The sequence below is a fragment of the Drosophila obscura genome, unplaced genomic scaffold (assembly GCF_018151105.1).
Source record: "Drosophila obscura isolate BZ-5 IFL unplaced genomic scaffold, ASM1815110v1 contig_9, whole genome shotgun sequence".
In the NCBI taxonomy this organism is placed as follows: Eukaryota; Metazoa; Arthropoda; class Insecta; order Diptera; family Drosophilidae; genus Drosophila; species Drosophila obscura.
In genome coordinates, this window is record NW_024542883.1 from 5,081,722 (window position 1) to 5,105,103 (window position 23,382).

General features: G+C 44.6%; 6 protein-coding genes across 11 annotated transcripts in view; 3 read left to right on the forward strand and 3 right to left on the reverse strand.

Moving 5' to 3' along the window:
* The first annotated feature begins 223 nt into the window (after window positions 1-223).
* LOC111069224 lies at window positions 224-1,327 on the forward strand. Its single transcript, XM_022359196.2, has 2 exons — window positions 224-528; window positions 582-1,327. Exons 1-2 carry the CDS (start codon window positions 336-338, stop codon window positions 1,169-1,171), a joined length of 783 nt encoding a protein of 260 aa, XP_022214888.2. The 5' UTR covers window positions 224-335; the 3' UTR covers window positions 1,172-1,327.
* LOC111069222 (uncharacterized protein At4g17910) lies at window positions 1,216-2,988 on the reverse strand. Of its 3 annotated transcripts, XM_022359189.2 has the most exons (4): window positions 2,900-2,988; window positions 2,655-2,841; window positions 1,946-2,431; window positions 1,216-1,886 (listed from the first exon to the last, which is right to left on the reverse strand). In XM_022359189.2, the coding sequence occupies exons 2-4, from the start codon at window positions 2,701-2,703 to the stop codon at window positions 1,258-1,260; spliced, it is 1,164 nt and encodes a 387-aa protein (XP_022214881.2). In that variant the 5' UTR covers window positions 2,704-2,841; window positions 2,900-2,988; the 3' UTR covers window positions 1,216-1,257. The 3 variants fall into 3 exon arrangements, with proteins under 3 accessions (XP_022214881.2, XP_022214879.2, XP_022214880.2); XM_022359187.2 differs by having other exon boundaries at window positions 1,946-2,841; XM_022359188.2 differs by lacking the exon at window positions 2,900-2,988 and having other exon boundaries at window positions 1,946-2,872.
* A 211-nt stretch (window positions 2,989-3,199) lies between these two features.
* Window positions 3,200-5,260, reverse strand: LOC111069221 (EGF domain-specific O-linked N-acetylglucosamine transferase). 2 transcript variants are annotated; one of them, XM_022359185.2, is made up of 3 exons: window positions 4,020-5,259; window positions 3,746-3,957; window positions 3,200-3,689 (listed from the first exon to the last, which is right to left on the reverse strand). In XM_022359185.2, exons 1-3 carry the CDS (start codon window positions 4,980-4,982, stop codon window positions 3,293-3,295), a joined length of 1,572 nt encoding a protein of 523 aa, XP_022214877.1. In that variant the 5' UTR covers window positions 4,983-5,259; the 3' UTR covers window positions 3,200-3,292. The 2 variants fall into 2 exon arrangements, with proteins under 2 accessions (XP_022214877.1, XP_022214878.1); XM_022359186.2 differs by having other exon boundaries at window positions 3,544-3,670; window positions 4,020-5,260.
* Window positions 5,261-5,728: 468 nt separating this feature from the next.
* On the forward strand, window positions 5,729-11,932 carry LOC111069220 (probable phosphorylase b kinase regulatory subunit beta). 3 transcript variants are annotated; one of them, XM_022359181.2, is made up of 12 exons: window positions 5,729-5,839; window positions 5,906-6,075; window positions 6,358-6,710; window positions 6,774-7,121; window positions 7,177-7,725; window positions 8,180-8,206; window positions 9,035-9,070; window positions 9,611-9,715; window positions 9,775-10,347; window positions 10,407-11,023; window positions 11,089-11,361; window positions 11,425-11,932. In XM_022359181.2, the coding sequence occupies exons 1-12, from the start codon at window positions 5,820-5,822 to the stop codon at window positions 11,711-11,713; spliced, it is 3,360 nt and encodes a 1,119-aa protein (XP_022214873.1). In that variant the 5' UTR covers window positions 5,729-5,819; the 3' UTR covers window positions 11,714-11,932. The 3 variants fall into 3 exon arrangements, with proteins under 3 accessions (XP_022214873.1, XP_022214875.1, XP_022214876.1); XM_022359183.2 differs by lacking the exons at window positions 8,180-8,206; window positions 9,035-9,070 and adding an exon at window positions 8,665-8,679; XM_022359184.2 differs by lacking the exons at window positions 8,180-8,206; window positions 9,035-9,070.
* Window positions 11,933-12,033: 101 nt separating this feature from the next.
* LOC111069226 lies at window positions 12,034-12,584 on the forward strand. Its single transcript, XM_022359198.2, has one exon. The coding sequence runs from the start codon at window positions 12,140-12,142 to the stop codon at window positions 12,497-12,499; it is 360 nt and encodes a 119-aa protein (XP_022214890.1). The 5' UTR covers window positions 12,034-12,139; the 3' UTR covers window positions 12,500-12,584.
* A 2,331-nt stretch (window positions 12,585-14,915) lies between these two features.
* LOC111069217 (piezo-type mechanosensitive ion channel component) overlaps window positions 14,916-23,382 on the reverse strand; it is a 33,203-nt gene continuing 24,736 nt past the window's right edge. Inside the window, 14 exon segments of the mRNA XM_022359167.2 lie at window positions 14,916-16,361; window positions 16,428-16,569; window positions 16,636-17,143; window positions 17,207-18,140; window positions 18,212-18,356; window positions 18,416-18,562; window positions 18,626-18,987; window positions 19,054-19,192; window positions 20,226-20,261; window positions 20,860-21,147; window positions 21,555-21,631; window positions 21,697-22,065; window positions 22,857-23,002; window positions 23,295-23,360. Coding sequence (XP_022214859.2) covers window positions 16,164-16,361; window positions 16,428-16,569; window positions 16,636-17,143; window positions 17,207-18,140; window positions 18,212-18,356; window positions 18,416-18,562; window positions 18,626-18,987; window positions 19,054-19,192; window positions 20,226-20,261; window positions 20,860-21,147; window positions 21,555-21,631; window positions 21,697-22,065; window positions 22,857-23,002; window positions 23,295-23,360 — 3,557 coding nt within the window. The 3' untranslated portion in view covers window positions 14,916-16,163.

Here is a 23,382-nt window from a genome sequence, read left to right on the forward strand (position 1 = left end):
CCAAGGCTCAGCCTTGATTTGGCCTTTGTTTGCGCCATTAAATTAAATATCCCTGCCCAGTAGCTCGACCTTTGACTGTATGCTCATCCTGTCCTTGGCTCAATGCTAGCAATTTCTGTCATTTCCTTAATAGAAATCTTATCTTTTGTGACGCCCCTCGTCTAGCGCCTAAGCCGGATATCGCACCTTTGACATCTGCCCTTTGCCACCTGATGTAGCAGGCTGGGCTCAGCTATTCATTGTATACATCGATAACTGACTTTAGAAAAAGTATTTTGGAAAATCATGAAATAAATTTTATATTTATTAAACTTAAGAAGATTTTGACGAGCAATATGAGCTGTCCATCCCCGACCCCCACTGGCTGCGATTGCGGTTCGACATTACAGTTCAAGAAGACACCACAGGCGCCGCTTTACGATTTGCTGGGACCCTATCCAGATGAGATCATCATGTCAACGCTGGATCGTATTTTATACTATTCAGGGGCTACTAAGGTCATCCGAATGCTGGCCATGTCTGCAGGCGGTAGGTGGTGCCATCTCTAGACCAATTCTCCTATGAGTATTATCGTTCCACAGCCCCAGTAGACAACACTTCCGCCGAAAAATGCGCCACGACCAGCTGCGGCGCCGTTCCAAGTCCCGTTTGCCCATCTACCTCGGCCACAACCTGCTGTTCTCGGCCGCCCAGCTGCAGTAGTCATCGAGAAGTTCCGTTAGCTCCCTGCAAGCCGAAGCCACCCTGCATCAATATGGCATCCAAAAAGCCAGCTTGCTGTAATCGCTCCACCTCCTGTTTCCCGCGCCGGCGGTCTCCGCGTGTGGACTTTGCCAATCCCGTGGATGACTGCGGGACGCGTAATAAAGGCGGCGAGTATCTGCTCGGCGAGCGCACTAAGGAGTCGCTGTCAGCCTGCCCCTTAGCCTATGAGCGACTGAAGTCGAAACTGTCGTCAGGGGCCAGCCTTGCGCCGTCCAAAACCCAAAAGTGGCTGTGGACGAGACTAGTCAGCGCAAGGGATGGCTACATGGTGTACGAGGTATACAAGGATTCTAATGCCGACCAGGACCCCAGATCCCAGATCGCCGACAAAGGATCACCCGTAATAATATTCCTGGTCTTGCCAAACGGGTTTATTATGCCGTTTGAGTCCATCTTCACGGATTAGTGGAGCTTCGTGTCCTTTCTATGCTTAAGCCTTTTGCAAAACAATTGGAAAAATAATTTTTATTAACAGATCTGGGGGCCCATCTTCTAAGCTATCCTAATACGCTTCTTAAGCATAATAAAGACCATCATAGAACAGATCAGCATGTAGGCGAGCAGGATGAATACACACTCAACAGTGGAGCGGTTATTGGGGTCGAAAAATATGTTGCACATTCCCGTGAGGATGTTGGACAGCAGGAAGTAGATCAAGCCATTCATGTTTAGGCTCTCCACAAAGGTGGGAAGGGAATTGGTCGTTTCCTTATGACAATCTCCAAATGTAGGACGCGTCTGCACAAAAGCCAACTCAAAGAAGAAGGCAGAGATGAGGATGATTACCACGGAGACAGCCAAAACCCAAATCACATATCCAAAGTTGAACGTGACCCGAGCTATGCCCGAGAGGAAGGCACTGAGGAATACCATAGCCCAGAGGAGAACAGCAATCAGGAGGATTCGCTTCAGCTTTGAGCACAATTGCTTGTAGTGCAGATGATCCTGGGAAGTGTACCACTTGGAGAAGTAAATGCTGAACAGGTAGAGAGCAACGCAGCCGGGTAAGGAGCTCAGGCCTTCTCTGTTGGAGCTGAGGAAGTCAAGTCGCGTCACCGTATCCGACATCACATAGTCGCATAGACCCAACTGCATCACTAGTTCGTGCATAGAGAGAATGCCTGAAAAAGAACGGGGAAATCACTAGACATTTACTATGAACATTCTCAATCGTACCTACCCATAGCCAGTCCTAACAGCTGTACATCTGAGCTAGCCAGAAGACTGGAGAGAGTGCCAAATAGTTTGGTTAGTCCCAGGATGAAGAATGCGTTCATATGCATTCCATACTCGTGCACATCCTGGCTATAGTTGATCCGCGATATTACGATTGTGCGTGCCAGACCCAGGAGCAGCAAAGGAACCACCGCCCTGGGCAGCTTCTTCAAGTCGGCATAATTCCGGGCCCGATGCGACACCAAGCCCATTGTGACCACAAAAAAGCCAATGCCCAAGTCCATCAATGAGGCCCCAAAAGTTCGACTCTTGCGAAACCGTAATGGAAAGGCTGGAAAGTCCACCGCCAGGATAGCAACACTCGTTCCACAGTTGCAGACGGCCCTTAGCAGGGTGAAGACCAGAGGGCGCTTTCCCACCTCATACTTCGCGTTCCTCAACCCAACTGCTGGCCGTGGACGCAGATACCATACGAGGCCCAGGCAAACTGCTATGGAGTACAAGTGGAGGAAATCTCTGCATACCATGAAGAAAACAAGAGTTGGTATAGCAACAAGCATGTACTCCAGAAGGAATCTGCGCGTCGACAGCCTCGGCAGATGCGCGCAGAGCATTCGAGAAAGCACGAAACCCAGCAGCACCGGTAGCGATGCAATAAGGCTATCCACACTTTCTTTTATTGAACTCCATGACTTTTTATTCATTACTAATACCTCTTGATCCATGCTTAAATATTGTTCCATTGTTTCCAACGACCTGCATGTGCCTTGTCCCAAGTATATTTGAAATATGTGAAGGGGCGCTGACAGGTAGCACTTTGTAGATGTGTTACAGGCGTCGTAGAAAAGCTGAGAGTCAGAGCCAAGGGCAGGCGACGATGAGCTTAACCAGCTCATGATACTATAAACGTAATAAGATTGATTATAAGGGCAAACTTACAAACAATTATCACATTTACACAAAATTTGTTTCCTGACCCAAAAAAAACAAAACACTAGTGATGAGAGTTCATCGATAGCGTCGAAATTAAATACACACGTAGCAATCAGCCTCTGAGCGCACGCAGCTAAATCCCGAAAATCGGTTTCAGTTTTTAGTATTTTAACGCACAAATTATTTTTAATAATTATTCTAACGTAATTTACTTTGGAGTAGTTAATTTAACTATTATCTCAAGCCATTTTTGTTTACCTCATCACTTGGAATTCATATCAATCAATGTTCGCAGCAGCCAGCCTTTGAGCGCTGGCGGCTCATATTCGGTCACACTAGTCGATATTTAAATAATACCGTTTTAATATTTGGGTCTAGCAAATAATTAAAAGAAATGCATTGGGATCACAAAAAGGAACTACAGCTCGTTGTGCTGGGGCACACGATGATTCTCTGGCGTATCCAGCATATCCTGGGGAAAGTCTTTATGGGAGCGAACTTCGCTAGCCGCTTCGGAAACCAAGTGCAAAAATTCTTCTACATCAAAGCGATAGTTTGTGAATTTTGCATGTGCGCCGCCTTCTGGATGATGTCCCTCGTCTTGGGGGAAGACTAGCTCCCGGTTCTCCCAGGTGCGATAGCGAACACCACGCAACCGAGAAAGATCCTTGTAGCAGTTGGGGTCCTCGCAGTTGTACAGCTCAAAAATGCATGCCCAGTTGGGCAGAAAGAGCAAGTGCGTCAAGCCGGCGCCATGCATTCCAATTAGAATGTCTGTGTTTCGTGTGATGGCCAGCTGTTCGGTAAAGGAGAGCCTGCAAAGATTGCACAGCTATCAACAAAAGCATAATTTCAATTTTAAGTTTTTTACCGCTCATAGGAGACGCGCTCGACCAAGTAATCCTCATTTTTTTCCAGCTCTGACAGTAGATCCAGCTCGTTGAGCACTTGACGATACTTTGTGCGACGCGAAAGATAGGTGATTCGCAATCTGCGTTGTGGCGGTTTGAAAGGAATCTGGAGGCGGTGCAAAATGAACTCTGAAAAGGCGCGAAACAACCCGCTATTCGAGCAGCCCTGGATCTGTAAGAAGCAATATATGTATCAGTAGGTACACATCCCAATCAGTAAATTTCTATTTTTACTATGGGCGTATTGTAGAACAGCCCAAAGATCATGCGTGGCAGCAGCGGCAGCACAATATTCCGGAAGCAAACTCGCTTTCCCTCCAAATCACTCAACGTCCAAACGGGTCGCTGGGAGAAGGCCTTGAACGTGTCCCGGAACGGCGAGTCGTATGGATATGTCTCCCAAATAAGGATCTGAACATCAGTGTTAAAGGCGGCCGGGTGGGACTGGTTGACAAAGAGCGAAGCATACAAGTTGAAGAAGTCGCAGAAATGGTGATACATGTTGTACGTCGCGTCGATTTTCATGATGAAAGTGGGCGTATTCACGACTACGTCGCACAAGTGGCTCTCCAGCACGGGCTTCGGCAAGACTGCAAAGTTGCGCAGCTCAGGACCCCACGACTGCAGGGCAGACCCAATGTGGTCCATTTCAGCCGAGAGACGCGTTCGATTCAAATCACAGTGACCCAGCAGTTGGCCAGGACTCAGCACATCCATGTGATAGCGAATGCGCTCCTCTCGCTGGGCCACATCGCGGAGATCGAACAGCAGATTGCGTCCCCGGCAGAAGCGGAGATATCGCGTGCATTCCAAGGACGAGTCGGTGAGGTATTTGGGCATGCACATCGGAGTGAGCTCCAACAACTGCTGCTGTATGTAGCCGAAGTCAGCCTGGTAGTAGAAGGTCTGCATCTGAGCCTCTTTGCTTCGCGCCCATCCAGTGTGATCCCCGGCACAGTGGGGATTCTGAAAGCGTGCTTCAGCACTACAATCTCGTTCGTGGCCCCAGCAGGCCAACGAGGTCGATCTGGTCGTGGCATTCGACGGCAGCTGCTGTTTCAGTTTAGGAAATGTGTTGAGGTAGCGTATGAGATGATCGGACGGCAGATTCGGCAAAGACAATGTGAGCTTTGCGTCCGGTTTCGCTTGGGCCATTGCCATAGACAGCAGCCCGTTGAGTATTAGCAGGTGCAGCATAACTTTAAGTACTTCGTTGCAGGTTTCGATTTCTAATTGCAAACTTTCGCGACTCGATTTCACAGCCAGTGCCACGGCGAGAGCATCTTAAACTGCATTTCACGGCCAACAATGGCAGCGGCCCGTTTTGATGATCTCACTCGGCACAGCTTCGTCGCGGCTGCGCAGCGTCCGTTAATGGATAAGATGATTATGATTAAGTTAATTCAACAGCCGCCGCCGCTGTCCATCATAGTGATGAAGAACACGGGCGAAAACCTGCTCTTCGACCAAAACAACTGTTTACAATTAGGGTTGCCAGATCAAGTGCATTAGTCCAATGCAACCGTATTTTTAGTCTTCCCAATTCAGCTATTTTAAAGCTAGTTTGAACAGTGTGCAAAACATGCACTCCCAAACGAAAAATGTACAGCTCTGTCTGTGATAATAATATGATAATTAACTCAGGTGGCGATAATTGCGGTTTTTTCATATCTTTTTCATGTTTTCCCACAAAAAACAGCTAGTTTTCCCAGCTGTTGCCTGCACTGGTATCATACATATATTGCGCAAACTCCACAGTGAATGTGTATGTACGCAATGTATTTGCATTTTAATTGCATGGATTGAATGTCGAACCAAATGAATGAATAAATTTGTGCTTTATATTCACATCTCGAATCGGCATAGCTTGCAATCCGTCGGTTTTGTGCTTTAAACTACTGTCCCATAAGCATTTTTATACATTTAAATGGTATAACGCTGCCAGACTGGTGGACGAAATCAGCTGATGGGAAGGAATTTCATTTGACTTTTTTTTGACTTTGATACATTCTATTGAATTGAAGAAAAGTCACGATGCGGAATGTGCCGAAATCGTGAGTAACGACTAAATGTTAAATTACACAAAACAAATGATAGATGTTCATTTATTCCTATCCCAGACTCGGTCTCTCCATCACAACTCCAGGCGGCAGCAGCTTGGGAGCTCCGGACAGTGGCATATCTACAAGTGGACGCCACAATAGTTTGGAGGATATAAATCTGGACCAGTTCCTGAAGACATCCAACTACGAGGACACTGTAAAGCAGCTGGACATTTACTATGGCATCGGTAAGAACTTTGACGGGAAATTACATTATTTATATAACCTTGGGGCTGGCTGTAGGGCAGCGCAGCCAATTGACCATCAATTAATACCACCAAACGACGCTATGCTGACACGTCTATTAATAAGCATCGCGAATACCTTCGCTCTTCCATTGTAAACAGAATCGTTTGTTTATTTGCATTCGCTATCAGGCAAACGCAAAGACGCTACCGCTGTCAGTGTCACTGTCACAGACATATTGGAATTAAGAGATAACATCTGAATGTAACACTTTCCCTTCACAGTAAAGCGGCAGTTATTGCGCTATCAGAGCCCCATCACTGGCCTGTTCCCGGTGATGAGCACCGATCAGGTGGTGGGCTCAGTGCGTGACAGTGTTTATTGCGCTTCCGCCGTGTGGAGCTTGTACCAGGCCTACAGACGCATCGATGATGACCGCGGCAAGTCCTACGAGCTGGGCCAGAGCACTGTCAAATGCATGCGCGGCATATTGGAGTGCTGGGTGAAGCAGGCCTTGCGGGTGGAGCTGTTCAAGCAGCGTCAGTCCAACACACATGCCCTGCACAGCAAGTTCCAGCTGCATACGGGCGAGAAGATCTACCCGGACGAGTTTTATAACCATCTGCAAATCGATTGCGTGAGTCGAATTAATGATTTAACCTGCAACAGAAGATTTAAACAATTATTTATCCTCGTTTAGGTGTCTCTCTATCTACTGTTCCTAGTCCAGATGATAACCTCTGGCCTGCAGATCATCTACACCCACGACGAGGTGGCCTTTGTGCAAAATCTGGTGTACTATGTGGAGCGTGCCTATCGCACGCCAGACTTTGGCATGTGGGAGAGGGGCTCCAAGTACAACAATGGCACGCCCGAGATCCATGCCTCCTCCATTGGCATGGCCAAGTCAGCCTTGGAGGCCATCAACGGATGCAACTTGTTTGGCGAGAAGGGAGCATCCTGGAGCGTTGTGTATGTAGATATCGATGCTCACAATCGCAACCGCAGTATTTTCGAGACCATGCTGCCCCGTGAGTCCAGCTCAAAGGTTAGTGGATGCTGGCATCATCGACTTCTGTTCTAATCATTTTCCTCCTGGTCAGGGAGTGGATGCCTCGCTGCTTCTGACCCTCTCCTTCCCAGCCTTTGCCTCACACGAAGATCGGCTCGTGGAACAAACTAAACAGAATGTGGTCAATCGACTACGGAGCAAAATGGGCTTTAAGCGCTTCACCCGAGACGGGTTCCTCAGCAAGAACGAGGACAAGACGCGTCGCTACTATCACTCCGGCGAGCTAAAAGAGTTTGAGGGCCTTGAATGCGAATGGCCGCTCTTCTTCATAGCCATGATCATCGATGGTGTGTTCAAAAACAACAACGAACAGATCGAAGAGTTCCAAAATGATCTGCGCCGCTGTCTGCGTACTGATGCCAACGGAGATCCCGTGGTGACCATGTACTATGCCCCCGATGGGGACGGCTCCTATATGCGTGCTCCATCGCAGTCGCTGTTCCTTTGGGGCCAGTCCTTCTTCATCATTGCGCAGCTGCTCACCGCTGGCCTCTTGCACATCAATGAATTGGATCCCATCCGTCGCTACTTGCCCAGCTATAATCGTCCCAGGCGAGCGGGTCGATATTCAGCCTTTCAGGTGAGTTGGAACCGGAGAGTCGTGGGGTAATTGAACGCTATGAAATATTAATTAAATTGTAACAAAGGAGATTTCTTGAATTCCCACCATAAACTATTGTTTTGGAAGCGTATTTCATAGCGTCGGGCTACTGGGTTTTCAACTACCCCAATCGGCGGGGATCCTTGCTGCTGCCACTGATGAGTTTTGTGTGTCTGCCGTTTGTATTTGCGTTCGCCTCCCCAATGGGAATCTTAGTACACGATTTTGTTTTACTCCCCTCAGTACTTCTTCTCAGTGTGGGTTAAGTTATTAATTGGCTCTTGATATTTAATACATTATACTATCTACATCTTGTTCATTCTCTACTACTAAATACTACTGCTTCCCCAAACTATGTATATACCCCAACAAAATCAACAAAAATCGCCCATAAATCCAAATTGTTCTCATAATATTGGTTCTGTAATAACAGGGCAAAGCAATCGATGATAAACACAAAGTAAGTAGATGTGTCTGCTTAATACCACTCAAAATTATAGATAAATTCAAAATTATACTCCACTAAATTACTCCTATGTGTATGAATCAATTATGCTTTTTAGATCAAAGACACTTCACACCACAATTCACTTAGTTTATTTCTTGTGGCTTTTTTATGCAAACGTAACATGTACGGCAAGACACTTGATCGAAAAGATATACATATGTAACTACGACACGTCTAACGATCAACACGCACACACAACACACACATACTTTTATAATTATTGATTTGCCTAATTCATATTTAAGTATTGTAATATTTTTTCTGTACTTTCGTTTTGTATGTACATATATAGCGAACAAATTCCTCTTTGGTATCTAAATCAAAAGTTTTTCTCTTTCCTCTTTTCGGTTTCTTTTCCCTCTCTATAAATATATTTTATTCAAAAACCAACATAAATACACGCTCTATAGGCTAAACCGGGCACTGTAAGTAATTTATCACCAGATGGTTGGGTTTCTTCTATATATATTTTGCAGTTCCTAACTCTTGTGTTTAACCCACGATTCATAGAACGATCAAGCTTGATTTGGTTTCATTTTGTTCTGAAGGTGTTTACATTAGGACAGATGAGAAAATGTACTCCCAATTCTACACTTTCTCGCAGTGTAAACATCTTTTAACTAACATTTTCTTAGTGTCCAGCGCTGAAAAATAAAATGCCCAAAATACAGCAGAATTGCTTGAGCAATGACCTTTGCAAACGTTCGCTACTAATTAACTGTCCTTGTTAAATATCCATATATTCCTCTACTAAACAATAAACATACCGTATACCTAAAGAAACCACGCATTCCTCTTATACTGGATGACAAGAAGGTAATTTGTGGTCAAGTCTGGGCCCTATTTAGGGTCACCAATTGGCAATGTTAATTGTACTGGGATTTATTTAACTTAACAAGAGCTGAATAAAATTTGACACAAATTTGATAAAAGAAAAATGCACTTTTGAGATCGTTCTTCTATTGTCTTTTTTAAATTGATTAAAACACATCAGAAACTGTAATCCAAAATCGATTTAAAATTGTTGATCTGTTGTACAGAAAGTACTGGCATATGTCAGATCTATTTATGTTTTTTTGGCATGTAAAATCCTATACCCCCTTGACGTGTACTTATTGTCCCTCCACTCTTTTCCACTCTTCCTTGCTACTTTCCCTCAGATCCCATCCTTCACTACCCTTCCTATATTATTCCCCTTTTGTGTGTTTTTGCATTTTGGCATTTGACTATTGAAAATTTTCTTGTAATGTGATTAAAACCCAAGAACTTTAAATTGGCCTCATGCATCCTAACATATTAATTCAATCTAATGCTCATATCGTGCGAACTCTAATCCCTTTTCCGTAACCCTTATAGGGCACTGCCACTGATCTAGTGGTGCAGATTGTCCTGATTGCAGAATCCATGCGACTGCAGGCTATGATGGCCACCTACGGAATTCAAACCCAGACGCCACACGAAGTGAGTCGATTACAATCTCATTTTTGAGGTGAAAAATCATTCAAATTAAATATTTCCAGGTCGAGCCTGTGCAGATCTGGAGCTCTACTGAGCTCATCAAAGTGTATCAGCATCTGGGGGTCAACAACAAAGTGGGCTTGTCTGGACGCCCCTCACGGCCAGTGGGCTCTCTAGGCACCAGCAAAGTGTATCGCATCTGCGGCATGACGGTGCTCTGCTACCCCTTGATCTTTGAGGTCTCCGACTTCTATCTGTACCGAGATATGGCGTTGCTCATCGACGACATCAAGACGGAGCTGCAGTTCGTGGGAAAGTACTGGCGGCTGTCGGGCAGGCCCACCGTGTGTCTGCTGATACGCGAAGAGCACATGCGCGATCCACAGTTCAAGGAGATGCTCGACTTGCTGGCCATGCTCAAGAAAGGCTACTGCGATGGCATGAAAGTGCGCATTGGACGACTACAGAACCTGATCAGCAGCTCTTGCATTGAGCATCTGGACTTTATGAACCAGAGCGATCTGACGGACAACGAGAACGCTTTCTCGCAGATAAACCACGAGTACATTGGCTACCAGTCGCTGACTGACGTGCCCAAGGCGTTGACCTATGTGGAGGAAAAGATTTCCGTGGCGGTAAGCGATTTTCCTTCTCACGGTTGGAATTTTCTGAGTAACCATTTGGGTTCTTTCAGCACTTTGACAACCAACCCACACCGGACATCATTAATGCCCTGCGCAACACCGATTCCATTTACTGCCTGTGCCAACTGTGGGGCATTCTGCTCAACCGCGAGGGTCCTAACTTTGAAGTTAATGGTCTAAATGTGAACACAGCTCTTACCCAACTCTATCATCGCGCTGGTTCACTGCGGTACTGGCGTGCTGTGCGCTACTGCTCCTCCCTGCTCCACCATATTGTGGACTCCATCAGTCCGTTCATCACCACTGTCCTGGTGAATGGCAAGGAACTCACAGTAGGCATCATTGGCCAGAAGGAGACGGTGTTCGACAAGCCCATGACTCCGGCGGAGATTCAGAATGTCATGTACACTAGTGTCCAGCCCTACAATGTCATTCAGGCGGTGCTGCAACAGGAGGTTGTTTTGTACTGTGGCCGTCTAATAGCCACCAATCCATCCATGTTCCGAGGTATACTTAAAATCCGCATTGGCTGGGTGCTGGAGGCCATGAGAATCTACTTGCAAATATCCGGACAACAGAGCATCGATGTGGACAACCTCTCGCCGTTCCAGGTGCGCATCCTTCTGCAGAAAGTGCTTACAGTCAGCGAATGGGCTGTGGAAGAAAAGTAAGTGGAAAATAAAAACTCTGTTTAATCCCTCCGAAAATGTATCACAACTATTTGCATAACAGGCTTACCACGCTACAACGCCGTCAGCTGGAGGGCTGCCTCTGCCGTGTACCCAAACATTTCTATAACAAAATCTGGGAGATCCTACAGCGCACTCCTCAGGGCATCCTGACGCAGGGCCATCACTTGCCAGCGACGCCCACACTGACAAACATGAGCCGTGGCGAGCTGACCTTCAATTTGCTGGTTGAGGAGACTCTGATTTGCATTGATCGTCCGGAGCGGCGTCAGATAACTGTGGAACTGCTGTGCATCGTGGCCACCATACTCAATCGGTAAGTGGCAGTCATCACAATGAATTTCATTTCCTGGATTGATCTATCTTATATCGTTTTCAGCAATCCTGAGCTGCACTTCAAACAAGCACTCGACTTGGATGGCATTGTTGCCGAGGCCTTTGCCATGTACTGCAAAGACAACAATATACATCATCCCCAGCCTCAACCACAACAGGTCAAGCACGAGGATCTAGTTACGTTCTACTCGCTGCCCTACTCAGAGACTACAGGCTACCTGGCACGCGCCGCCGTCAACAAAGTTCTCCAGGGCGGAATATTCTCTACCAACGATGAAGATGTTCAAATCGATGGCGATCGCCTGCACGACGACAACTGCAAATTGTCCTAACTCCTAAATGGTGTCCTAAACTGCTTTAGTAGATGTACATAGCACTTCTTTGCATATCTCCGTTACACTGACCTGACCCACCACTAGCTCGAATTTTGTGGCTGATTCAAAACTGTTCTCTTATTTAACTCGTCTCTCTGTGTCCCTCGCCATTCGCCTAGTTCTTAATTAAATGTTATGTATATTTTGTTGCAATAATGGAAATTGTTACATGGCTGAGTGTTTGAGTACTAGTTAATAGGTCAATAGCACTGGGGGTGGAAACCCGTGCAAATGTGGCAGCGGGCTGCTCTAGGCCCTCAGCCCTGAGCTCGCTTTATGCAAGCCCTATCGATTGGGCCTTATGTCACGCACCCTTGGCTATAAAAGCGCTTGGCCGCTTCTACGCTCGGTTTATTTCTGAAAAAGTCTTCGCCGTGGAACAATATGCGCGCTCCAGAGTGGATGAGCAATGAAATGGCGCGTCTGACATTGAAATTGGAACGTTATAAGCCTGCGGGCAGTGGCTACAATCGCATCCAGTCCATCCGCCTGTCCAAGAGCGTTACTCAAATGCTGAACAATCCGTTGCCCGTGGTGCTTGCCGCTCCCACCGCCCGATCGCCGCAGGAGAGTTCCTTCACAGCCCCGCGTCAGCGTGGCGTACTCAGTCGCAGCGATTCGGAGTGGGAGGAGGTGTATCCTGCCGTCAAGTTGTGCCGCCAGCATAGCACAGAGAGTGCCAGCAGCCTGGACAGTGAGCTCAAGTTCACGCACTACCGGAATTGTTCAACGCGGATTCCCTAATGGAGAATTATGATCTTGGTTTTATTTTGCAATATTTGTGAATTTGTACTGTGTGCTGCTTTAAGAAATAAATGAATATAGGATTAACAAAGTCTGTATGTTTTTTTTTACACAGGTATAGGGTGCAAGTACCTCGCATCCGACACCATAAAGAAAGTGTAGACATGTGTAAGTTCTATTGCTCATATTCTACGAAACACATACCACTTAAAAAAAATTCTTTCTGTATATAAAGTACAATACATTATGTATGACATACAGTATGACAAATAATTATTGGCTCTGCAAGGCAAGCAGAACTGAGACCAGCCATCCCCAAAAGCGTAAACATTAGGTCCAGTCTCACTCCAGCATTAAACATAAACATCAAGGCCCCCTCCGCCAAACTTGTCAACGTAAGCATTTTAACACAATTGCATTGAGAAGCGGAACTGGCGATGATCTGTGGCATATGATGAGGTTTCAATAAGATTCAAACAAGAAAGAGATTTCAGTTCTGAAAATGAGTTCAATGGGACCAGTTGAGCCTCGAAAAATATTTAAATAGTAGCTGCAGATACATACATTTCAGGGAAGGGTACGGAATACTCTAGCCTGCTAATGTACTGCCGCTGATGTAACTAAAACTGTGAAAGTGTGATTACAACCAATTAATCTGAATATATCCACTTAACAATACGCAAAACCCAAACATATCCAAACACAAAAAACAAATAAAAAAAACAATTCATACATTCCCTCAAAATTAAGAGATAAAACCGTTGGTAAAACTAAAAAAATACAGGAAGAAAAAACTTTTAATAAAAAACAATTCTCCAAAAAGGTTCCAGCTGAATACCAAATGTACCAAAACATACAATCGTGACACCAAACATCGGCTGCAACAACTGCTGACCAAGGGATTCCACACTTTTGCCGAGACGTAACAAACGATCAAGCCACTCCGAAGTTCTGTACATAAGTAAATAACCACTTGACATATACCACATACGAGTACATGTATACATAGTTGATTTTTTTGTACCCATCGCACTCTTCTCTTTTCTAGCTTCTTGCTTAAGAATTTCTTAAAAAGGAAGAGCTTCATATTTCCATATTAAAAGGGGAAATATTTTACAGCAGATCTACAATAATAAACTGGACGAGTTAAAAAAAAGTTATTACCGATAGATATATGGACACGTAATATAAAGTTAAGAAGAGCATAATATGGCAGGGCTAATACATAAGCAAATCGGAGGTTTTTCGGATAGTGACGCCACACTAGAAGTTATCAAATCAGTACCAACATTTGCAGGTGACTTTAACAAATATATATGTTGGCGCGAAGCCGTGGAAAGGTCAATGGGCTTTTATAGACGAGGTAGTCGACAGTACTCTATAGCATTGCTAATTTTGAGAAACAAAATAATAGGGACGGCAAGCAATGCATTGATTAACTATGATACAGTATTAGATTTTGACGCTATACTCTCCAGACTAGACTCTGAGTATAGCGACAAACGACCGATACACACACTAGAACATGAGCTGAGTATTCTAAATCAAGGTAATCTCTCAACAAGAAATTACTATAATTTGGTCAACAAGAAAATGACCCAGCTAATCAATGCAACAATTATGAAATACGGAAAGGAGAATGAATTAACAAAGATACTTAAAACACAAATCATACAGGAAGCCTTACGAGTTTTTATAATGGGATTTAACGGTGATAATAAACATATATTATTTGCTATTAAACCCCCAGACATGCCAAGTGCCCTTGCAAAAGCTCTAGAACTGGACAGAATACAGCTCAGACAGCGTGAGGACATCCTTGACTTTTGAATACCGCAATTAGTTGAACAGACAGAATGGTGTACAAAAAAACAACTTACGTTTCGATCAAAGATATTAAAACAATTATGGACAGACATTACGATCAGCCTCGTCAGAACAGCCAATAATGCAGACCATCTTTCACAAAAAACCAAAGGAAGAATTTAAAATCAGCTGCACTGATTCATTACAGCTTAGAAATATGTCGCCTAATTGCCAGGAAAATAACACCAACAGGTCCCACAACAGAAATTTCGGGAAAAATTCATGGAAGTACATAACCTCAATCGAATCAATTATTATTGATAATTTTATTTTAAATAGTATCTAATGGACTTCGCATCACTGCGTCAGAAGTCAAAACTTTTTTTTGAATGAAAGCAACTTTTGATTATCTATTTTTACTATATTTTGTTGGTCTCGGCCGATCCAAAATCTTCAATATTCCGTGTGTATAATCGAAATTAATTCAAAGACTACAGAACAGCATTTGCCTGCATTGTAGACAGAGTGTAGACCAGCCCTTTATCTAATACATACACACATACATACATTAAAGCCACTTTGTACTTTAACAATAAATTAAAAAACATTTCCTGTTATTACATTAAATTTGGATTCTTTATTTTAGTTCGTAAGTATTTCTTGTATTCTTTAAGCTTATAATGAAAAATTAAACACTAAAAAAATAGGTACACTTTTTATAGTACTATATAAGGTTTATGTTGTTCAATTCTTGGTACAAAAATTCATTTTTTTTGTTTGTGTTTTTCGTCGCTAGTTTGATTTTTAGATTCACAATTCCAATTCGATTTAGTATATATAAAATAGCACATATAGATTTAGTTGGCGTGTTGTATAGTTACAATTATGTATAAGAGATTGCCTGTTAGAGATATACACATATGTGGTTGATCAATTTTGATTGAAAGCCTACGCGCCCTAGCACATACATATGTATGTAAGTATTTGATATGAATTTGCCTATTAAATGGTCGCTCAAGCAAATGATATTTTTGCGTTCAATATAAAAATATAGATGTGATGTGATATGCCTACAACTAAAGTCAACGCTCTATATATGTAGTATTTGCAACAGATTCATACTAGTACAATTTACAATCTATAACAAACAGTTCAACATATACATAATATCTTTAATATTCTGTAAAGGGCACATAGAGGCAACGTAGCTATTCGAAGCGATCGATATTGGTAATTACAAGTTATTATTGTTTCGTATCAATATATATAAAACATTCATTGTTAGATGCTACCATTTTGGTTAATTCTTTACACATACGGTTTCTGTAAAATGCTAAAATTCCCTGAATATGAGTTCTCATGATTATTATTAGTTTATCCTCCTCCTTTTTCTTCACTGATGTACACATAGTTTAGTAATAACTTAAATAAATTATTTTCTCTCTTTAGACAATTACAATTCATATTTTCATTTGTTTAGCTAACAAATAGCAGCACTTTTCGCTTACTTACGACTAAAGACATTTGCGTGTACGGTACACACGTGTGTACACTGTACGAACAGTTTGTATGTATGCTTAAAATAGTTGGTGTACACTTTAGACCTTTTCAGTTTTACACACGGGCAGTACTTGTGACAAAAAATCGAACTATCTGTAAACCGTATAAATGGGTGATGTGTACCTTTGTGTTTTGTTTTGATTTGTGTTTCTCTCTAGCTAGCTCTATGTCTAGGTCCTTATACAAACGTGTTCATATAAAAAATGTTTAAAAAAGACTATGAAACCTACGCTAACGCAATACGTACTATATACGTAGACCAGTTCTAGATTACTTAAGCGCTTGGGTTGGGCCTATGTTATTGTTGATGCTGGTGCTGTTGGTGCTGCTGCAGTTGTTCGGACCGCCGCACACTCATCGAGTCGGTGTCGGCATCATCGTCCACGTACTCCTCCTTGGGGCGGGTCCATTTGATGAGCGTCTCGGGCGAACGGTACAGGAAGAGTAATTTGGCAAACAGATCCTCCTCCAAGGCGAATTCTAAGGCCTCGCGTACCTTAAAAAAGTTGATAATGTCACTGTGATATTCTTTTTATTTTTTATGAGATGATCGGATAATTACCAGGTATATATCTAGACACAGCTGCAATACCCTATCTACATAGGGTAGATCCTCGAACATAATTTTTCGATTCTGTCCGCCAATGAACGACTTCATGAAGCGCGAGGCCAATAACACGAATGTGGTGTACAAGCCAATGATGCTGGGAGAAAAACATTTAAAAATTTAAAAGCTTCCTTTTCCACGGGATAAAAGTCTGTCAACTCACCCGCCAGCTGTGAGGAAGCTGAACGTCGATGGGAACTTCTTGTCGTTGAAGGTATACATCACGATACCGGAAGTGCAGTTGCTGTAGGCGAACTCCTTCAGAGTGGTATTGTAGAAGGTGTCATTGCAGAAGTCTCGTATCTCCCACCACAGGCCGTTTGTCTCCTTGTCTCGATGCATTTGGATGACTAGAGGACGGTATTCCTCGTTCTTGGGACTCAGCACAGTGACCACAGCGGCATCGCCCGAGTTGAGCACCTTGATGAATTTTGGTATCATGGCAGGCAGCACTACTACTTCTTCAGCAGTGCTATTGGTTCCATTGGTACTGGTGTCATTGCCCGTTGGCTCCAAGTCGTGGGTTTCGTTCAGCATATTAATGAGAGCTGCACGTCCCTCGAAAGTCTCGTCCAGGGAGATGGCATGCTCATCGCCTACAATTTCTTTCAGACCCTTGGCCGGAGCCTTCCGTGTAAGGGTGTAAGAGAAGCGGGCCTTGAGCGTATGATCTGAAACGAGTAGAAACTAAATGATGTTTCCATTCCACCGTAAGCACGTATCATCGATCTTACTGTTTCTCAAATCATTCAGCAAACGCTGCCTATCTGGCGGGGCTATATTCCAAAGGGAGGGTGAGTTCCCAGCCAGCTTGACCGCCGCCACATCCGTTGCGTCGTAGCCAGTGATGAAGGTCAGAGCCTGTTTATCCTTAATATAAGCATTGGTCATCTGCGAGTACATCGTGGGATCGATCTCGAAAATGCTATCGTAGTTGTTGGTGGTATAAATGGGGTCGTAGGGACCAATGCGGATGGAGAGCGACACCTGGAAGGGCACATTGGAGGTGCCCACAGCGTTGCCCAGGGCAAACAGGCACAATGGACCCCAGATGCAAATGACAATCAGCAGGACAATGGTGCCGCCCATAATCAGCTTCGAGATGGAAGCCTTTTTCTGGGCGCGCATCGCTGGAAAGTCGGTTTCCGACTGCCTGGTGCAGCGTATGAGATATATATTAGAGAATATGTCCTCCATCTTGAGCCAGTCGAAGATGGTCATGGTGCTGTCGATGCAGACCCAGTCGAGAATGGTGCGCAGCTCGTATAGGAACGGGATCTGCATATACACCTTGAAGGCGATCATGTTGACCATCGAGAAGCCCTTGGTGAAGAAGTTGCCGAGAATGCGCTTGGGATAGCCCGACTTGATCTGATAGGAGCTCAGCAGCATGTAGAAGCACTTGATCACATAGAAGATGATCGGTGGCGCCAGCGAGTTGAAGGTGCGCTCCGTCACCGCCGGCACTACGAAGAACATCCAGATGTGTATGCCGATCACAGAGAAGAAGTGGAAAATAATCTTGTTCACTAGAGCTTTGCGCAGATACAGCGCCCGATCGATGACGATGAGCAGGAACTGGACCAGCAACATGATCAGGAATGGTATAGGCACTTTATTCTCCGCCAGATATGTCTGCACACCTTCATCGCTTTCCGTTTGCTGTGTCTGAGGATGTAGAATGGAAACAAGTTCAGTGAAATGATGTCGCGATGCCTGATCGTCTTCACTCTACTCACTCCAAATGCTGTGAAGCCAAAGAGCAGTACAAAGAAGTTTATAAAATCGCAAAGGAACATCAGGGCATACACGTCTGTGGCCAGACGGGACTTATGCACCAGACTAAAGAAGAACTTGTGCAACGAGGAGGTGTACTTGGTTCGTCTGCAAGCAATTGAAAGAGTTACAAATGGAAAACCTGTTGGTTTCTTGGGTATTCTTACTCTAGCTGATTGATGCCCGACTTGCTGTACTCCGGGGACCCCGGCAACGAAGCTTGGCTCACTTGCAGGCTCAACTTCTGAGCCGCATCATCGTTCAGGTGGCGGGAGTCGGGTTGAGACAGGTTGTCGCTGTCGTCTCGGTCATCGCTGCTTGAAGGAGAATATAGTTTCAAGGGGAAGTTCATTTTCCTGTGGACTTACTTGGCGTACATGCTGGCGGTGGGCTTGGCAAACTGCTGATCTGTGTCCTTGTAGCCCGACTTCCACAGTCCTTGCGACTTGAGCAGGTAGCGGTGCAGGAAGAGCACCAGCAACAGCATCAGGTCGTACACAGCATAGTGGGTCTTCATCTCCACACCAAAGATCTTGGCGGCCGTCAGGGGCTGGTTGGGGAGGTTGTGATAATTCGCCCAGATCAGTTTGAACTGGAAGATACACTTGATCAGAACAATGGCCTGCGTGTAGGCAATCAGTGTGACCCAGAAGGTTTTCGTTGGACGTGGCAGGGACAGAGTGCCCCAGAGAAAGACCATTATGGGCAGCGGCAACGAAATGAGACTGGCATTGACGACCTGCAAGAGGGGAATGATAAATTGAGTGGTGGTCCAGTGAGGCATACTCGTATGATAGCCACTCACCTGATTGATGAACACCACTATGTAGCAGATCAGATCTGTGTTGGCAAGCAGGGCGTACCACGAGGAAATCAGCACCTCCACAATTATGTGATGATCTCGCTGGGCAAAGTTCTCTTCCTCCAAGTTGAAGTCTCCAGCGCTGTAAGTGCACCAAGATTACACATTAATACAGAGCTCTCCGTTCAGATACCTGATATCTCCGAACAGGACTGGCAATTGCCACTAGCATGCTCGGTGCTCGGTGCTCGGTTTTTTGGGATGTGTGCGCTACATGCTCCACAGTGTACATGCGAGTGCATCGTGGAGTTGAACTTATTGTGGAACGTGAACACAAAACGCTTAAACTAGGGTTAATTCAAGCCAAACAACAATACATACTAGCAAAGAACGCATAGGGATAGATTTAAATCATAGCAGCAAATACAACTTTATGGGAAGGCAGACAGAGACAGAGTTAGATGCAATTACAATTACAATTACCAAAGGAAAGGTTCGGGAAAGATATACACAATTATGACAGACAGATCATGATCATGAGCTGGAGTATGAGCATGAAAAAGATACAGATACAGATAGAGACAGATATACAGATACGAATACGGATCCAGAGAGTTACAAACACAAACCGAACACACACCAACACATTAAGGGGGCTAGGTAAGGACACATAATCTCTAAAGGATATGGGGAAAACGCTTAATTAGTGGGCAAGGGCAGCAGTACCTGTCCACCTGCTCGTAGGACCAGTGCTTGCTGAGCGATCCCGAACCCCCGCCTCCGCCGGCACTATGATGATTATAATAGTGTGCCCCGCGCTCGATGGAAGGCGCTTTAATGCGGATCTCGGGCAGGCCACAGTCCGATTTGCGACTAAGCATCGTGCTACATAGTATATAGTACAACGCATACGTATTTAGAATGATGCGCGAAAGGGATGGTGAGGAGAGGAGAGGAAGGGAATTGAATGAGATGTAGGTGAGGTTTACATATAGAAGAAATTGCTCAAGTAGTACATATTAGGAGATTGTAAAAAGAGAGTCTTAGTTTTACTCTTAGTGTTAGAGAGTAGACACGAGATCACACATGGTTGAATGCAGTTGTTAGTTCTGGGTTCTTAATGATCTTGCGATTGGATTGGATTGCTTGTACTTAGTGTGGTTCGATCTACTTACCCCTTGGCTGGCGGCGATGAATTGATCGATTGTTTTCTAACAAAACAAAAATGTGTTGAGATGATCGAAATGCGCGCACAAATATGTAAAATGTAAGAAAAAGAAATTAGTAAGGATTTAGAATTAATATAGATTTTAGGCATATATTCGATGGCAGATATCGAATTCATTTAGCTCCAGCCAAACAGAAATCCGGAAACTGATTTTCTGATTTTTCAAAAACATAATTATACAAATTAAGAAGGAAATATTTACTGGGGAATTAATGGAAAAGGTGCAGAAGAAGAGAATGCAGTTTATACTCGTAGTGTGTAAAAGTTCCAAGAGAATGTTGGACATTTTTTAAGCTGCAGTGCACGCTCGATAGTGTGAGCGGATGACAGTAAAATTTACGCCAAGACTGAGACATCTTTTGATAACGATATAATTATATGAAGCTTGCCGTTTGCTAAGACAGATACATTATACAGACACTATATTTTAATCAACATTCAAATATATGTACTTGACGATCATCTTTGATACGAATCCCAGAAAAAAGTTCCAAGTATTCTCTATCTTTCCATATGTTTATAATATTTTATAATCTACACACCCACGAATTCAATGGTCTTTCAAATGTGGCTTTGGTTACCTAGAAGTGGCTGCATCAACCGTATCTACGGGCAGTTCGATGATGTCGTCCACAGCACTGTGTCGACTGTGCTGAGGCTGATTCTGTGGCTGATTCTGTTGTACAGGTGTACTGGTTGTTGTTGGTGGCGGTGGATCTTGTGGTGATAGCGGTGTGGTTGTAGTATTCGTGTTTAGTGGGGTGCTTGTGGTTGTGTGTTCTGTTGGCGTGGGTGGAGTAACGACTGCCGTGGCTGGGGGCCGCCGCGGCGTGGACGATGACGCGGGCTGCTCGCCACCACTCTCATTGCTGGCGTAACACACGTAGCAGACGAAACATGATGGAAGTGGTGAGGTGGTGAGACATTGTTGCAGGTGTGTAGTGTTGGATTCGAGAGAGTATCAGATAGAGTGTTGTGTGGAAGCAGGTACAGAATTCAAACACACGGAACACAAAAGATAAACGGATATGCAAATAAAAAAAAGAAGAGAAGGAATAAAAAATAAATATTGAATCGAAATGGAACACAACTCTTAACAAACGCAAAAGGACAATATTCATTAGGGAAACAAGTAGTATAACTTTGGGCAACGCGTCAAAACACGCTACTCTATGGACTACGCAAGGTTTCCAGTTTCCAAAAATCAAAGAAATTTAACTCAAAGTAACGCAAGCGGCGCACACGGGACCGAGGCCCAGGGTCGCCCTGTAAATACCTTTCGAGGTTGGACTTGAGGAAGTGGAACATGGCAGCTGCACTCGACAGGCCGAGACGGTTCAGGGAGCTCGATTCCTGCCGGGAAAAAAATGGGGAAAGTCATGTTAAAGTTCAATATTTCAGCGATGGATTATCATTACCTTCAGGGTCTTCTTCTCGCCAGCCAGGATGCGATTGACGTAGCGGTAGTTGCGCGAGAAGCGGTTCAGTCTTATGGTCAGGGTGACCAAAAAGCCCTCGAGCAGTCTGATGATGGGATTCGTGTCGAAGTCCTCGTCCGAGTCCTTGGCCGTCACCTCGCCGCTGTCGACTTCCATCTTGGATTTGCTGTCGGATGTCTCCTTGTAGGGGGCCTCGCGTCCCAAGCTGGTTGAGGGCGGCGGAATCACTGGCAGATCAGCCACATCGTGGGTGGGAGCGGCCGGACTTTCCGTGCTGGCTGCATCCCGCTCCTTGGATATGCCCTTGCTTGTGGAGGGGAAATCGGCACCGGGAGCATCCTTGGATTTCTGCAGAGGGATGCACATAAAAGGATTCACTTAGACGACTTCAGACTTCCCTAAGGAGTTTTCACATGTACACGATTTAACAAAAACGAAGCCTTTATATATATATATGCATATACGAGTGTATACATTGTATAGTAAATATATATAGTAGTTGTATTTGTACAATTTGAAGTGGGTGCGCCAACTGTCTGTCGGTTGGTTGGCTTACAGGCGCAGTTGGAATACTTGAATAATTGAAACTGAGCAGAACTGGTGAGCAAATAAAGTACGGTAATGCAAGGTGGTGCGCCAATTAAAGAAGAAGAGGAGGCTCTGGTTTCCCATCACAATCACATTCAGACTCACAACCCTCGACGGGAGGCCATCCTCGAGCAGCGTCTGGCTACGGCGCCCGAAGTCGAGCGGCTCGGATAGCGTCGACGTGCGCATGCCCAGATCGCACTCAATGGTGTCGTCGTCGTCAGCGTCATCGTTATCGGTCAGTCCGAGGTCATGGCCGGGCGCCTTGTCCTGATCGTCGTCTAGCTTAAGAGCTATGCGAGAGCCCGGCTCAGAGGCGTAGGATCGCTCGCGCATATAGAAGTGACGACGATACTCGGCATCGTTCAGGTCCTTCCACACCTTAGCGGGCACAAGTCAGGGGGGCAATTTTTGTCGGAATTTCGGGGGAATTTACAAGAAATTATATAGATTTCAATAGACATGCGATAATCGGCATGCAACAGGATGGATGCAATAGTTTTATAGATTTATAGTTAGATTTCCATCTGGACTACTGTAGAGGAACTCACATCATAGAGGGTCTTGCGACGCTGCATCTTCATCTCGCTCTCGGTCATGTTCTCCTCCTCCAGGAAGTCAATCTCGTCGTGTATCAGATCCAGCTCGAATTTGTCATCCATCTCCTCGAACATGTAGTAGTCGCCAGCCCGGGTAGCTTTTTAGGGAATGCCAAAAAACATAATCAGTACACGTATGTATCCATATACACTAGGTGGTATGTATATTCCTTAATGGTGTTCAACAACATTCAGAGTTATAATCAAATATAGTACAATATTTGCTAGGGAAAGGTTTTTGGGCTAATTTCATTTCATTTCGCATTCAATTTACAGAGCGGCATACAATCATGCAGGTAATTGGATAATTGGATATACTTTATATACATGGTAACTTTACGAGCGGATATTCGTATGGGAAAAATGAGGCACAACAAACGAAAACTTTACCATGTGGATGTAATTTGATTTCCTTCCTTCTGCGTACTGTTGGTGCAGGAAGTGGATAACCATGTTCTAAAAAAAATCAAATCAAATA

Excerpts from the sequence above, each read along its gene's own strand:
- LOC111069222 (XM_022359187.2), bottom strand. The coding sequence starts at position 2,837 with ATGAGCTGGTTAAGCTCATCGTCGCCTGCCCTTGGCTCTGACTCTCAG. Across the intron at positions 1,887-1,945 it reads GCTGTTAGGACTGGCTATGG|GCATTCTCTCTATGCACGAA; the intron begins GTAGGTACGATT and ends GTTCTTTTTCAG.
- LOC111069224 (XM_022359196.2), top strand. The coding sequence starts at position 336 with ATGAGCTGTCCATCCCCGACCCCCACTGGCTGCGATTGCGGTTCGACA. Across the intron at positions 529-581 it reads GCTGGCCATGTCTGCAGGCG|CCCCAGTAGACAACACTTCC; the intron begins GTAGGTGGTGCC and ends ATCGTTCCACAG.
- LOC111069226 (XM_022359198.2), top strand. The coding sequence starts at position 12,140 with ATGCGCGCTCCAGAGTGGATGAGCAATGAAATGGCGCGTCTGACATTG.
- LOC111069220 (XM_022359181.2), top strand. The coding sequence starts at position 5,820 with ATGCGGAATGTGCCGAAATC. Across the intron at positions 5,840-5,905 it reads ATGCGGAATGTGCCGAAATC|ACTCGGTCTCTCCATCACAA; the intron begins GTGAGTAACGAC and ends TTCCTATCCCAG. Across the intron at positions 9,071-9,610 it reads TTATACTGGATGACAAGAAG|GGCACTGCCACTGATCTAGT; the intron begins GTAATTTGTGGT and ends TAACCCTTATAG.
- LOC111069221 (XM_022359185.2), bottom strand. The coding sequence starts at position 4,982 with ATGCTGCACCTGCTAATACTCAACGGGCTGCTGTCTATGGCAATGGCC. Across the intron at positions 3,958-4,019 it reads TGTTCTACAATACGCCCATA|ATCCAGGGCTGCTCGAATAG; the intron begins GTAAAAATAGAA and ends TGCTTCTTACAG. Across the intron at positions 3,690-3,745 it reads GAGCGCGTCTCCTATGAGCG|GCTCTCCTTTACCGAACAGC; the intron begins GTAAAAAACTTA and ends CAATCTTTGCAG.